The 14,063-nt window shown below is 37.7% G+C and overlaps 1 protein-coding gene across 1 annotated transcript; it reads left to right on the forward strand.

Annotated features, from left to right (window-relative positions):
- The first annotated feature begins 475 nt into the window (after positions 1-475).
- Positions 476-10,660, forward strand: stat2 (signal transducer and activator of transcription 2). Its single transcript, XM_079241772.1, has 24 exons — positions 476-607; positions 995-1,137; positions 1,221-1,365; positions 1,797-1,892; positions 2,342-2,434; positions 2,539-2,617; positions 2,767-2,846; positions 2,957-3,108; positions 3,221-3,379; positions 3,496-3,585; positions 3,811-3,870; positions 4,011-4,031; positions 4,107-4,200; positions 4,474-4,521; positions 4,616-4,699; positions 4,816-4,914; positions 5,023-5,158; positions 6,671-6,723; positions 7,030-7,115; positions 7,871-8,007; positions 8,104-8,292; positions 8,454-8,508; positions 8,682-8,773; positions 10,014-10,660. Exons 2-24 carry the CDS (start codon positions 1,007-1,009, stop codon positions 10,223-10,225), a joined length of 2,391 nt encoding a protein of 796 aa, XP_079097898.1. The 5' UTR covers positions 476-607; positions 995-1,006; the 3' UTR covers positions 10,226-10,660.
- The last annotated feature ends 3,403 nt before the right edge of the window (positions 10,661-14,063 follow it).

Below are 14,063 nucleotides of genomic sequence, written 5' to 3' on the forward strand. Positions count from 1 at the left end.
CAACATAAAACAGCAGCAGGAAAGGGGAAGTTAAAAACAAACTAAGGACAGGGGTTTGTTGCTAGACAATACACAACTGTTTGAGGGGAGTGTTGTTGGTGTGTCATAAGCTTAATTTTTATTGAGCGCTTTCAATACGTCATTTCTTGGAAATTCTCATGGCAACGGGGCCGTAAGTTTCTATTTTGTTTACCACGCCCCCTCATGGAAGACTGACATGAAAATACACCAATAGAACTTAGCTTTGTGTGAAGAGTTTAACCAATCGACTCTTAGTTCTGAGCTGGGGTGGAAACTGAGTGAATTGAATTGACATTTCGGGTCTGTACTTGCGCGAACGGCATTAGTATTAGAGCCAAAATGGCGCCCGTTGTTATCTGTCAAGTACTACTTAGGAGGGATAACTCAATGTCCAATGAATGAGAAGCTGAGGTAAAACGACAGAGGAAATAACACTCACACGCCTCCAACTGTTGGAAGTTGTTTTGTTTTACGGATGGTATAGGCAGTAAGTCAAGCTCCCAAAGTACAAGTGTTAGCTATGCACTCATTTTAATTTACGCTTTACCAACTGAGATATTCCTACTTGGACTCGAATCATCTTAAGGTGAGCCAATGTTTTTTTTCTTTTTTTTTTTTTTAATCAGCTTTATGTTTGGTAATACTGCGCTGTTCACAGCCCCTTATAAGAAGATAGTGAACATTGATAAAACGTGCGTAAAGGCATTAGCTTTCTAGTATCCTATACATGTAATTAAGTTATTATACGCTTTATGATATGTTAAGGGGTTCAATCACCACTCCTGAACTACAAGACATCGTACTCTTCGTTTAGCTGTGGTTAGATACTTGCAGTGTTTTGTTTTTTGTTCTTTTTTTTTCGTTGTACAGTAATACCTACAGTTGGCAAATTGTCACTCAGTGGAGGAAAACATTGTTGCTTATTGTATTCCAGTCTTTAAACTTGGTTTATTTGCATGCTTCCAATTCTTAGATCATTTCCAGGATGGCACAGTGGGACAAATTGAGGCAACTTTCTGCCAGTTACTCACAGCAATTACATGAGCTCTATGACAGGGATGGTTTGCCTATGGATGTACGGCACTACCTGGCAGCTTGGATAGAGAAGCAGGAGTGGTAAGACAAGTACAAGTGCTGTCTCTCAGCATCATTATGATATGTTGAACATGAGCCTGTAAAATATTCCATGTGATCTGTAGGCTACGTGCAACACGGGACTATGACCTGGCCATGGTGCTGTTCCAGGTCTTGCTTGACAATCTGGACATCCAACACAGTCGCTTTGTTCAGGAAGAGGCCTTTTTACAGCAGCACAACATCAGACGATACAAACAGAACTTCCAGGTTTGGACAACAAGAACATGAACAGAACTGTGTGATTTAAAGAAGAATAGAAGAGGATATTTGAGTTAAAAATGTTCTTAAAATCTCATTTACATCTATTTTCATCTTGTTTGACTCAAGAACATGAACGCATTTCCTTTACCTGCTTATAAGCTTATCTTTACCTGCTTGTCTTGTTCAAAAGTTCAACAAAGAATTCAGTGTTGCCATTTACAACTTTGCAAACATTAATTCTCTTGCTGCAAAACATAATTCTAGTAATGATAATAATAACAAAAGAACACCTCCACAACATCGCAGTTGATTAATAAGAATTTTTTAATTTTAATTTCATTACATGTATTTTCATTTTTATTTCATTCATGGTGTCTACTGTTGCAAATATTTCCTAACTATAATTCTGAGCCCCACCTGTCTTTTCTGTCTTGCAGAGATTTCAAGATGAGCCCTGTGCTTTAGCAAGCACAATCCTGTGGTTTTTGGAGAAGGAGAAAGAAATCCTGCACACTGCTAATCTGGCTGAGCAGGTTGGCTCAACCCTACATAAACCTAATGAAATGTTTGTTTTGTGAAATAATAAAAAAGTAACTTATGTCTCCACAACATCTTAATTAAAGAAAAAGGTTTCCCAGAAAATGTGAAATAATGTGTTCATGTTTTAGCTGTTTCTGCTGATATGACCCATGGTTAGCCTCCTGTTTTTGTCATATCATCCATTTTTTGAGTGTTTCCTGGGTGTTGTTGTGGAAATTTGTCCTTTTGAATTTGTTTTGCACTCTTATACTGATGTACCATGCATCATTAAACATCAAGGACAAACTGCAGGTCATAATTTCAACCCCCCCATGTAGGCATGAAACATGGGCCTCCCACTCTCCCACTCTTATTCACAATCTTATCATGCAAAAGTATTACCCAGCATCCAATCTGAGCAAAGATAATTTTGCAGCCGCTCACCGTCTCTTCTGTGTCTTAGGTCCAGTCGTTGCAAGTTGAGCAGGAAGCCATGGAGACCAGCTGTCAGCAGGACCTTGAACGTAAAATGGCTGGCCTAAGAAATGATGTGCAGGTGCAGATACAAATATTTTCTGGTATTGTGCTTAGTGAATAAAACACCAAAGGTCATTGATTGTAACTATTGTTATGTATTTTCTATTAATTTTTGGGCTACAGTGTTTGGAACATACCATAGTATGTCTGGAAGAGCAGCAAGATGAGTTTGATTTTAAGTATCAAACCCACAAGATGGAAGGTTGGCATACTTGAGTTCATTTTTTCATTTGCATTCTTCGATGAGTAATAAAGGGGTTTGAATCACAACTTCTTTTTTTTTTTTGGCTTTTTTTCTTTCTTTTTTTTTTTTACATGGAAAATGTCATCCTACTATGGAAACTTATTTAGTTGTGGTAGAGGAGGCTGTGAAAAACGAGCAGATTAAGACTCTTCAGCTGCTCGTCAACAGACTGAATGAGTGCAGAAAGGTATGAAGCCATTACTAAATTCCTATCGCACCTCTGTCCCTTCAGTCAACTGTTTCACTGTTTATTTTTCCTTTTTTCCTTCTTACATATTTGTTACATAAACTTTTTAGAGCACGCTGTCAGACCTGAGTAAGCTTCTGGACCGCGCTGATGACCTGATCAACCTGTTGGTGAACAAGGAGCTGGTGGAGTGGCAGCGAAGGCAGCAAAAATCCTGCATTGGCGCGCCAGACAGTGTTTGCTTGGATCAACTGGAGAAGTGGTAAACTTATCTCCACTGGTTTCATGTCAGTTTTTAACTGTGATCAAGCTAAAACTGTCCAGTTTTCTGAAACAAACATGAAATCTTCTGTTTTTTCTTTTGTTTTTTTTAGGTTCACATGTGTGGCAGTGTGTCTGTTCCAGGTGCGTGAGTTTCTGAATAAGTTGGAAGAGCTGGTAGGGAAGGTGTCATATGACAATGACCCTATAAAGGCATTAAAACCTGGCCTGCAGAGGAGAACAGACTCTCTTCTTAAAGTGCTACTCAAGAGGTATGTCATTATAAAGCACAGCTTGTTACACTGACAACTTAACACTTATTACAATGTTATTTCCAAATAAGTTCTTAGTGGATTTCTCTGACGTTCTTGTTTTTATGTGACCTAAGTTCCTTTGTGGTTGAGACTCAACCATCCATGCCTCAGGGTAAAGGACCTCTAGTTCTGCGTACAAATGTCCAGTTTTCTGTCAAGACCAGGTCAGTTTTGCACTGGTTTCTAACTTAACCCATATTTATAAACTGTAAAGACGCTTTACAGGTAACTGTTAATATGATTTAGCTGCTGACAGTACTGCTGGGGAAACACACAAAGGATTTAAGAGAGTTCAAGCTTATAAATATGGAAGTTTCATGTTTTTTGATCCATGACCTTTTAACTTTGTACTGTGCATTTTACATATTTCACTTTACTTTTTATTTCAGGCTTCTGGTTAAGTTCCCTGAGCTGAACCACTCCATGAAAGTGGAGGTATCAATGGACAGGTGAGATCTTTTTTTATTTTCAGTCACAAAATGAACCTCCAGCCTTCAGTTTTTGACTTCAAACAAAACTAAATACAAGTGAATGACGTCTTGTTTCCTCCCTGTGGTCACCACTCTCATGTTCACACCCTTGAAATTAGGGAGGCTCCTCTTATCAAAGGGTAAGTTTCTTTTTTTTTTTTTTCTTTTCTGAGTTTCCACTTTGGTATCCTCATTCGATGCAAATTTGTCTTTAGATACCGGCGTTTCAATGTCCTGGGAACAAAAACCAAAGCCTTGAACATGGCGGAGAGCCAGAGTGGCGGCATGGTGGCAGACTTCAGACATCTGGTGAGGGATGATGATTTGAAAAGCCAAAAAACAAAACCCAAAAAACTTCAAGACAGCTCAGTAAAATGTTTGTCCGTGATCAGATTTATTTATTTTTATGCAATTTTAATATCTGAATTGTTAAATGGATAAATTGTGCCACTTATTTACATGTCAATATTATTTGTAAAAATGAATAAATCTTTGTCAACTACTTTTTAGAGATAAGAAAATAAAACTTTCACTAGTAATGTCAGGTGACTTTAAAGTAATTCTGGACATTATTATCTTAAGATTCTGAAGGAACAAAAATCTGGAGGTGGTGGAAAAGGAGTCAGCGACGTAAGTTAAAGATGCCATCCCAGCTTTCAATTCCCCATTTAAGGTGTTAACAAGCAAATATTAATGTGTGTGTGTGTTTATTTGGCATGAACAGATTTCGCTGAGTGTCACAGAGGAGCTCCACATCATCTACTTCACCACAGAGTTTGAGCTGAAAGGCTTTTCCATCGAGTTACAGGTGAAGATTATTCTGCTTTTTTTCTTTTTCTGCAGCAGACTTGAAAACTTTCTTGATACGATTATGTTAACATAATCATACTTTTATCCTTTCCTGACGAATGATCTGTTTTACAGGCCTCTACACTACCTGTGATCATCATCTCCAACTCCAGCCAGCAGCAGAGTGCCTGGGCGTCAGTCCTCTGGTTCAACATGCTCAGCCAAGATCCCAAGGTGAGAGTTCATTTTCTCTGGAAACATCTTGCAGTTAAGTTGCAGTGGAACATGGTTATAAACCTTTAGAGTAAGTATTAATCTATCAACATGGGTGTGTTTTTCCAGGATATTGTCTTCTTTGCCGACACCCCTGCGGCTCCCTGGCCGCAGTTTGGAGAGATGCTGAGCTGGCAGTTTCTCTCTGCCACTAAACGTGGTTTGAATGATGCTCAGCTGGAGATGATAGCAGTCAAGCTGTTTGGTAAATCCTTTTTTATCATGTTATGCTTCAGCTGTTTGATCTTTTTTTGATCAATTTTTCAATTTTAACAAGCAAAATGGGAACAAAAAACAAACAAAACATTTTAGAAACACATCTCACAGGCACCGCACAATGTTAAGACAGCTAAGCAAACATTTAAAGTAAACCATAATAATTCATATACATACATGCATACAAGTCTTCCTGTTGCTAGTACACATTAGTTATCTTTTGGACATCCATCCAAAAATCCTCCCAGCAGATGGGTTCTTCCTTCACATTTCTCTTTAGTTTATGTAAAATGGGCTTTTAGGATGGAGTCGCCACCATTGCATCAACCTAGTGGTTTTACGCTGGGGCATTAGTCAGATTTCCACAGCTTCAGGATGATTCTAGATGAAATAACCAAACCATCTGTGAAGCATATTTTTGTATATATTTGGTATTTGAGATTTACTACCAAGCAGATACAGTTCTGGAGTTAAAAGGAAATGTAGAACCAAACCAGCTACTTAGACCATTAACGTCTTTATCCAGGAAGGTGCAAGACGTATATATTTCCTGGTACAGTTGTAGAAAGTATCTTCTTTTGTTTCACATTTACAACTAAAGTTTTAAGTCCTTATTCCTTTTTTGACCTGTTGTTTTATTGTGTTATTTATTTGTATTTTAACTGTTTTATTCTGTTGCTAGTTTGGCTGATTGTATACATCACTTTGTTTTAACCCTGGTTGTTTTAAAGGGCTTCATAAATAAAGCTGGATTTAGTCGGTTAAACACAGCATTTTACATATAACATATTACGTGGATTTGTGCTGTTTTACAGTATTTCTTGAAGTAAAGATTTAACCATTTCTGAACTTCAGCTGTAAGAGTACCCAGCCTTGTTTTTAATTCTGTTGTAGATCTTATAAATAGTGATATTGTTCAATATTGATTTGTTTTAAAGCCACAAAATGAAACCTAGGGTAGTGCACATACACATTTGTGCCTTGTTAGTACAAAAAACCCCATGAAATTTATCTTGTTACTGTCAAACCAACCACTGTCCCATTATAACACCTGAGTTTTCTTTTTTTTTTTTCTGAATATGGTTAAAAAATATATTTAGATGATCAACTGAGTTAGGATTGTTCTCCATAGCTATCCAGAGAAATGCAAATTTATTGTTTCAGCTTGTACCTCTTTTAGTAAAAAACTGCCTGAGTTGTCTTTTTCTTGTACTATTCAAAGATAAAACTAGATGCCAATGAAGAATGAAGCTAAAACATACCTGTATATGTAACTCTGCAACTTCTGACAGATAAACTGGACTCTGTTGTGGAAAAGTGGCTTACTGGTATTTTTTGTGACTAAAAACTCAGAGCAGAACTAATGATTGCACAACACAAGTCAGTGTCCCTGAATAAGTTGTGGACGTGTTTTATTACAGATAACAGTGCACAGTTGCTCTACATCATGCACCTCTTTATGTGTTTATTTATTTTCTTATCATTTTTATTATTTTTCCAGGGAAGCAGCAGAACTATAACACCTGCAAGGTAGCATGGATAAAATTTAGCAAGGTAAGAACGTCTAGTCCGTACTCCAAGTAAGTTCTGCACAATTGTTTGCACAATTAACTTCAGAGTTTGTTTGTCTTGACAGTTTGCTGGCAGGTTTGTAATTGTTTCTCAGACTGCAGTCCAGGAGTGTAAATCTTAAACATGAACACGTGATTTTGATAGTGGAAAAGGATTTGGCAATTATTTTCTTCAGCAAGTGCTTCCTGTCCTTTTCTTCTCACATCTTCTATTTAAAAACACAGGCAAACCATTTGAAAAAGATATGTGTAGGTGTGGCACCAATGTGATTTTCTACCTTTGCTACAGGAACATAGCCCTGACACTTTCTGGGTGTGGTTTGATGGCATCTTGATGATGGTGAAAACATACCTGGAAGAGCTCTGGAGGGAAGGGTTAGTGTCATTTCAGACAGAACAGAGCTGCAGCTAATTCAAGCAGGAAACATGTCCCTGAATTGTTCTCACACTTTGTTGTGGTTGCTTGTTAGACTTGTGCATCATTGTTTGTTTTAATTTCATGCATGTTTTATGCTCTGTGTTAAAGTTCATTATGTTTTTACTTTTGTCACACTTTTTACGTGTTAATTAGCTGACTTGTTAATCAACTGGGAGACATTTAAACAGACACATCAGAAACCTATCAGTGACAATCACAATCGCTACCTTTAATCACCAGCTTTATTCCTTTAATATGCAAGTATTGCATATTTCCCTGCAATACACCTGCTTAAACATACTTGTGCTGAACTTGGCAACAACAAGCTGTTGGAGATCAATTTTACTTGAAAAAGGTGTGTTGCAGAAGGAAAACATTCAGTTCCTGCAGGCCGCCAGCCTTCAGGGACTGAAGATGCTGATGTATCTTTAACGTCTTACTGACCTTTTTGTAAAATTTAAACGAGCTTGTTTCTTTGTTTTTAAACCAAATAGTTCATAGAGGCAATGTGATAACACTGAACTGGTTCAGTCTTTCTGTTAAAACTATGTCAGCATTCGCTGCGCAGGTTTCAGCTGAGGGATTTCTTGCTTGTTGTTCCAGATTTATTTTAACCAGATGAGAAATGTAAAAAACCCAAAAAAGACTGTTTTCAACTTTTCTTTTTTTTTTTTTTTTTTTTTTTTTTTTTTTTTTTTAATCTGAAATGCAGTCTCATCATGGGTTTTGTGAGCAAAGGCAAGGAGAGGTCCCTCCTGAGGAAAAAGAAGAGGGGCACGTTCTTGTTGCGCTTCAGTGAAAGTGTCAATGGAGGCATCACCTTCTCCTGGGTGGAAATCGACTCAATCGGTGACATGTTTTTATATCGTTGTGACCTCCAAATGTATTTTTTTAAATATTTGAAACAGCTGATTGTTTATCACAATTTTTCTGTACATTTTGTAGGCGAGCCTGATATTAAGACAGTCCAGCCCTTCACCAAAGCCGACCTCTCCCAGATCCCTTTTCATGAGATCATCAGGAATTTCCAGATCTTGGAAGCTGAAAATGTGCCCCAAAATCCTCTTCTTTACTTGTACCCTGACACCCCAAAAGATGAAGCTTTCGGAAAGTACTACTCAGAGAAAAGTGGAGGTATGACTACTGCGGGTTATTGGCTGAAATATTTTCCCTGTTGCTTAAATATGTTGGGAAAATAACTAGTTTCCATAACACAACTCATATTTCCTTATTCATTTTTTAAATGGTCCTCTAGAAAAACCTGTTAAATCCCATTTTAACTTCCTCTCTTTCAGATCACAGTCCTTATATAAAGTACATCAAAACCAAGCTGGTGTTTGTTTCAAAGGAGTAAGTCTATTTCTTTTTTATTTAGCCTGATTTTGGTAGTTAATGTGCTTGAATTAAAAAAATAAAAAAAGAACCCGTCTCTTGAATTTTTCAAACTAAATAGCACTTTATCTGAGAGGTGGTCTATAGACAGCCTTTTTTTATGTAATGACTGTTTGTGATTGGTCATGTAGGACCACACTGGAGGCCAAGTCACCCATGTCTTCTGACATGGCACAGGGTGAAGGCCTGGAGCCAGTGAATGGCCTGTGTGGAGAGCCAGCTGGTGAGTCATAGCTCTCCTTGCTGTCCAATCCAGCCAGATTTTTGCAAACAAATCCCTCTCTTTCATTATCTAGTTTGGGAACATGCAGTTCATTTGCAGCATTTCTGCTGGTGGCTGTAAGAATGTCAACCTTCTGCCTTGTGGGGATGTTGTCTGCTTCTGGGACATGCTCGTGCACTGCTACACTTCTGATATCGCTCAGCTGCAGAATGATTTGGGTTTTACACGCTAATGGTTACTAACACATTGATTTCATTCTACAGCTCTTTGATTCTGCTTCTTGATACTTTTTATATTCTGTTAAATGAGAAAAAATAATCATACACTTATCGACAATGGAAATGAAAAATGATAGGACTTTTTCTGCTCAGAGGAGAAGCACATAGGAGGGCCACAATCCTGCAGGTTGTCCATGTATCCCTAACGCCACCAGAAACCAAATGAGTGAGTCACTGTGCAGAACTTTGTTGGTTGCTGGATCCACTTAAGGAAAGCCAGGTGTGTTGGAACAGGGATACATTAAAAACCTGCAGGACAGCGGCCCTCAAGGACTGACTTTGGACACCTCTGATTTCGTCTCACATTAATACAAATGTAATTTAAGAAATGTTAACGTCTTTTAAGTAAATATTTAGCTTGACTTCTTTAGGTCCCTGTACCTTTTGGGAAAAAAAACTGTTAAGTGGTAACAAATTCACCCAGTATAAAGCTGTCCAAAATGCAATAATAAAGTTAGATTTGATTTCTCAGTTTCGTTTTCATAGAGGGTTTTGTGTGGTTACCAAGCTGAGTCTTCTCTGGCTTGGACTGTTCAGTAGGCCTCATTTAAATCCTATTTCTTTTCTCTCTCAGTTTTTTGACAGCTATTCAGGCTGTTAAACATTATTCGGGTTTGTCACTGCATTGATCTTGTCAACTGAAATAATTACTTTTAACTGTTTAATCAAAAATTAAAAACATTTTAGCTTTGGTGTCTTTTCAAGTGATTAGAGATGAAAAAAACACATAATGAAAAAATAAAGTTGATTTAATGAACATTGGTTGTGTTTGGAAATCAACGCCTACTGATGTAAGCATTCCTACATTATCATTTTGTACTTTCTATTTTAAATGCATCAAAATACTTCCCTTTTTCTCCTCATCACGTTCGTTTCCTCTGTGAAAGCAGTGCTACTAATAAACAACACAGCCATGGAAATAGAAATAACCATCTCCTTTTTTTCACTTTCTCTGCTCTCAGAACAAGATCTTCTGCCGTCACTGCTGGAAACTTGTCCCCATGATCCAATGCTGAGTAGCTCTGTTGAACTACAGGATGATGATTTCCTCATGATGTGTAATTCTATGTTCAACAACCACAACAGCTTTTCTGAAAGTGACATGTTACCATGTGAACCCAGCCCTGATTTCAGCTTCACAGGATTTAACCTTGGGGCTTCACAGGCTTGTTGAGGTATTTTCCTGTAGTTGTCTGTACATGTGATGGAAGCACTGAATATTACTCAGTCAGCACTCTTAGCTACTTCTAATACAACATCCTAGCATACATAGAAGTGTAAATAGCAAATTTAGCAAATTATGATAGTCTGCTATTCTTCTGTGTTACTTAACAGCCCATGTCATAATCTTGAATGTTGTGTACAAAACAGAAAAACTTGTTGAGCTGGACTCAAAGCCTCTGAAAATGTACCAGTTTGGTTCCCTTTTATTATAATGTCACGCATAAGATGATTTAGAAAATTGACCCTGGTAATACAAAAAGCTTTGTTCTGCACATCTAAAAAAATGTCAGCTCATATATTGTTTCATGTGTGTATGAAATCTTTTGTCTTTGTTGTGTTTCCACTGACAGCAAATGAAAAATTGCACTCCTCAGATTGAAGTTGTGTATCCATTTATTTTAATCTGATCATCTCAATCAAAATAAAAAGTACCGCCATCAAAAATGGATTTTCTGTTGTGGTTATTGAACATAATTTAGAACTTATTCTATTTTTTTATTCTACAGTCATTTAGCAGACACTTTTCTCCAAAGCGACTTACATCTGACAGTGAGAACAACACAAGCAACAACAAAAAAAAAAAAAAAAAAAAAAAAAAAAAAGAGGGGACCTCATAATGAAGTGGTAGTCGGACTGCTGGGAGTCCAGTTGTACACAGGTGTTAAGTGCTAGAAACTGCGTTTATTTTTGTTCCCTTGCCCCTCCTTACAAGTCCCTTTTAGTTATGAGAGCACGTTTTCTCTCGATAAAGTTGTCATTGTATTTCAAAGCGCAAGCCAAACTACGCAGCATTATGGAGATTTCTGATCTGTTCAGATGAACACACTGATTACATGCTGATGTGATTTAATTGGAGGATTGGGGTCTAACGTCACTTTTAATAATCAGATCAAAATTACAATTGTATTGATAAGGATTTTCTTCTGCCATTTCACAAAATGCAAAGACTCCCACAGAAGAAATGTTTTGTACAGAAGCAGGAGAAACTAGACGTGTTTCATTTTTATTTGGTCTAAATGCTAAATATGCCTTTTCATATATCTAAATATATAAATATGGCAGATTATTTAAAGGATTCATCAATATACAGGCCTGTCTCTGGACCTGTGATGGACATCGCCAGAGTCCGCCCATTTCTCTCTCTTGCCAGCACGGAGGTACTAATGCATGCTTTTATTTCTAGCAGACTGGACTACTGTAATGCCCTGCTCTCTGGTCTTCCCAAAAAGACTATTTCTAGTTTACAACTACTGCAGAACTCGGCGGCACGAGTTCTGACAAGGACCAGGGGGCGGGAACACATTACATCTGTTTTAAAGTCGCTGCATTGGCTCCCCGTGCATTTCAGGATTGATTTTAAGGTTCTTTTAGTGGTTTATAAATGTCTTAATGGTCTTGGGCCTTCTTATTTATCTGATCTGTTTTTAGGGTATGAACCCTCGCGGACCCTGAGGTCCTCAGGTACCGGCCTTTTAGTTCTTCCTAAAGTTCGTACCAAAACATATGGCGAGGCCACATCTCAGTATTACGGGCCTCGCCTATGGAACAGCCTGTCTGAGGGCCTCAGGGCTGCAGAGACTGTTGTTTTTAAAAAAAAAAAAAAAAAAAACGCTCAAGACCTACCTTTTTAGTTTAGCTTTTAACTAAGTTTTAACATTCTTATATTAACCCATATTTATTCTTCTTTTTAGTTATTTATTAATATATTTTATATATTGATTTACATCTTTTTAGTTAATTTGATTTATTTATATATTTATTTACATATTAGTATAGATTTTATTATTATTATATATATATATATATATATATATATATTTTTTTTTTTTTTTTTTTTTTAAATGGATTCTATTTTTGTTTAGTTATCACTCCAGCTCCCTCCTCATTGGGGTCCTCTTCACCAAGGGTTGCCCCTGCTCTGACTGCATGGGTGTTGCAGTGGGGGCTGTCCCTGTCTGGTGGGTCGGGATCCGGTGCTGCAGCCTTACAGTTGTGGCGTGGGTCCTGTCTGCCCGGACCCGGGTGGCCCCCATGGTGATGGCCTGGGTGGTCTTGGTTGGGGGTAGCCCTTTGTGTAGAGGCTCCCTGAGAATATAATTTCCTTATCTGGTGCACATCTGGTACAAATGCACCTGGCCATTCATCTTCTTTTAACTGTTACAGGGCAAATAGGGCATGGTTGTGGGTGGGTGAAAGGGGATGTGTATGTGTGCTAGTGTTTTATCTATTTTTATCTATTTTGATGTAAATTGTTTTATAATGTAAAGCACTTTGTATTGTTTTAAGCACAAAAAGTGCTATACAAATAAAGTTTGATTTGATTTGATTTGACACTATACAGCTAAGCCAATTGAGTTCATTTGACTTCTGATACTACTTGCTGCTTACTGCTGGTGTGCTTGGAGGCACTGCTACCAAACCTTACACATTCATTCACCAACTGCTCTCTATGCACTTGGACACTTAGACAGAAATATTGCTATCCTGTTTCTGTTGTTTCGCCTTTGTTGAACTGGACTTTCAGAACCTTTGTGCTTTGTGGACAACAAATAACCTGTTGGATAACCTTAAACCTTTGATTCAGCATCCTTTGAAATGAGGATCAGTCGACCTATGAACTCTTGAACTTTTTTTTTTTTTTTTTTTTTTTTTTTTTTGTCTTGTCCAGCATTTAAGCAAGCAGACTGATGTTCTGGATGCTGTGTTCTGCTGAGCAAATTTATTTTGCCAAGGGGAACTTTTGTAGATGTAATGATCCCCTTGTATTTCTTGATTCTTATTTTATTTTTCAATTTGTTTTGGATAATAGCTTGTATTACAGAGTTTATGCTGCTGGACCCGACCGGAAAGGACAGGAAAGGGGCAGAAAGAGAACAGAAAAGAGAACATAAAAAAACAAAAAAAAAACAAAAGAAAGAGATCAATGCATACATGTATATGCACATACATACCCACCTACATATATATGTATATACACTCGCACATACATTATATATATACATATATACATACATACATACATATACACATACATACACATGCATACACACACATGTACACATACATGCATACATAAAGATAGATATACATACATACATATACACATACATACACATGCATACACACACATGTACACATACATGCATACATAAAGATAGATATACATACATACATATACACATACATACACACATATATATATATATATATATATATATATATATATATATATATATATATATATACATATACATACTCATACATACACATACATATACACATACACATACACACACATACACATACACTCACACATATGCATACATATATACATATCCATACACATACATACATACACATACACATAAGTACACACACATACCCACCCACACACATAAATATATACACCCACACAAGCCAACTCTAGATTCGTGGAGAACAAAACCGTTGACAATCATGAGGACCAGAAACTAGCAAGTTAAGTCAAAAAGACAGAAAGAGAGGCACCTGCTGTTAGTGAATAAACTTGCTGGATGACTCAGTGACTGTGACACATGCAGAACATTCATGCAGAACATTCAGAGTGGAACGTGTTTAGAGAAGAGTGATCATGCCAATGTGACCCCGCCCGCCTACAGCTAGAGGAAGGCCAGGAGAACCCAGAGACCCGGGTAACCGACAGTCACCCCCAGGTACAGATCCCAACCCCCCCACTCCAGAGCCAGCCATGCATCTGCCCAGGAGGTGGCGAAGGAGGTGCCCAACCAGAGTCCCCCGCAGTCAGGGGG

The sequence above is a fragment of the Telmatherina bonti genome, assembly GCF_933228915.1.
Source record: "Telmatherina bonti genome assembly, chromosome: 6".
Lineage (NCBI taxonomy): Eukaryota > Metazoa > Chordata > Actinopteri > Atheriniformes > Telmatherinidae > Telmatherina > Telmatherina bonti.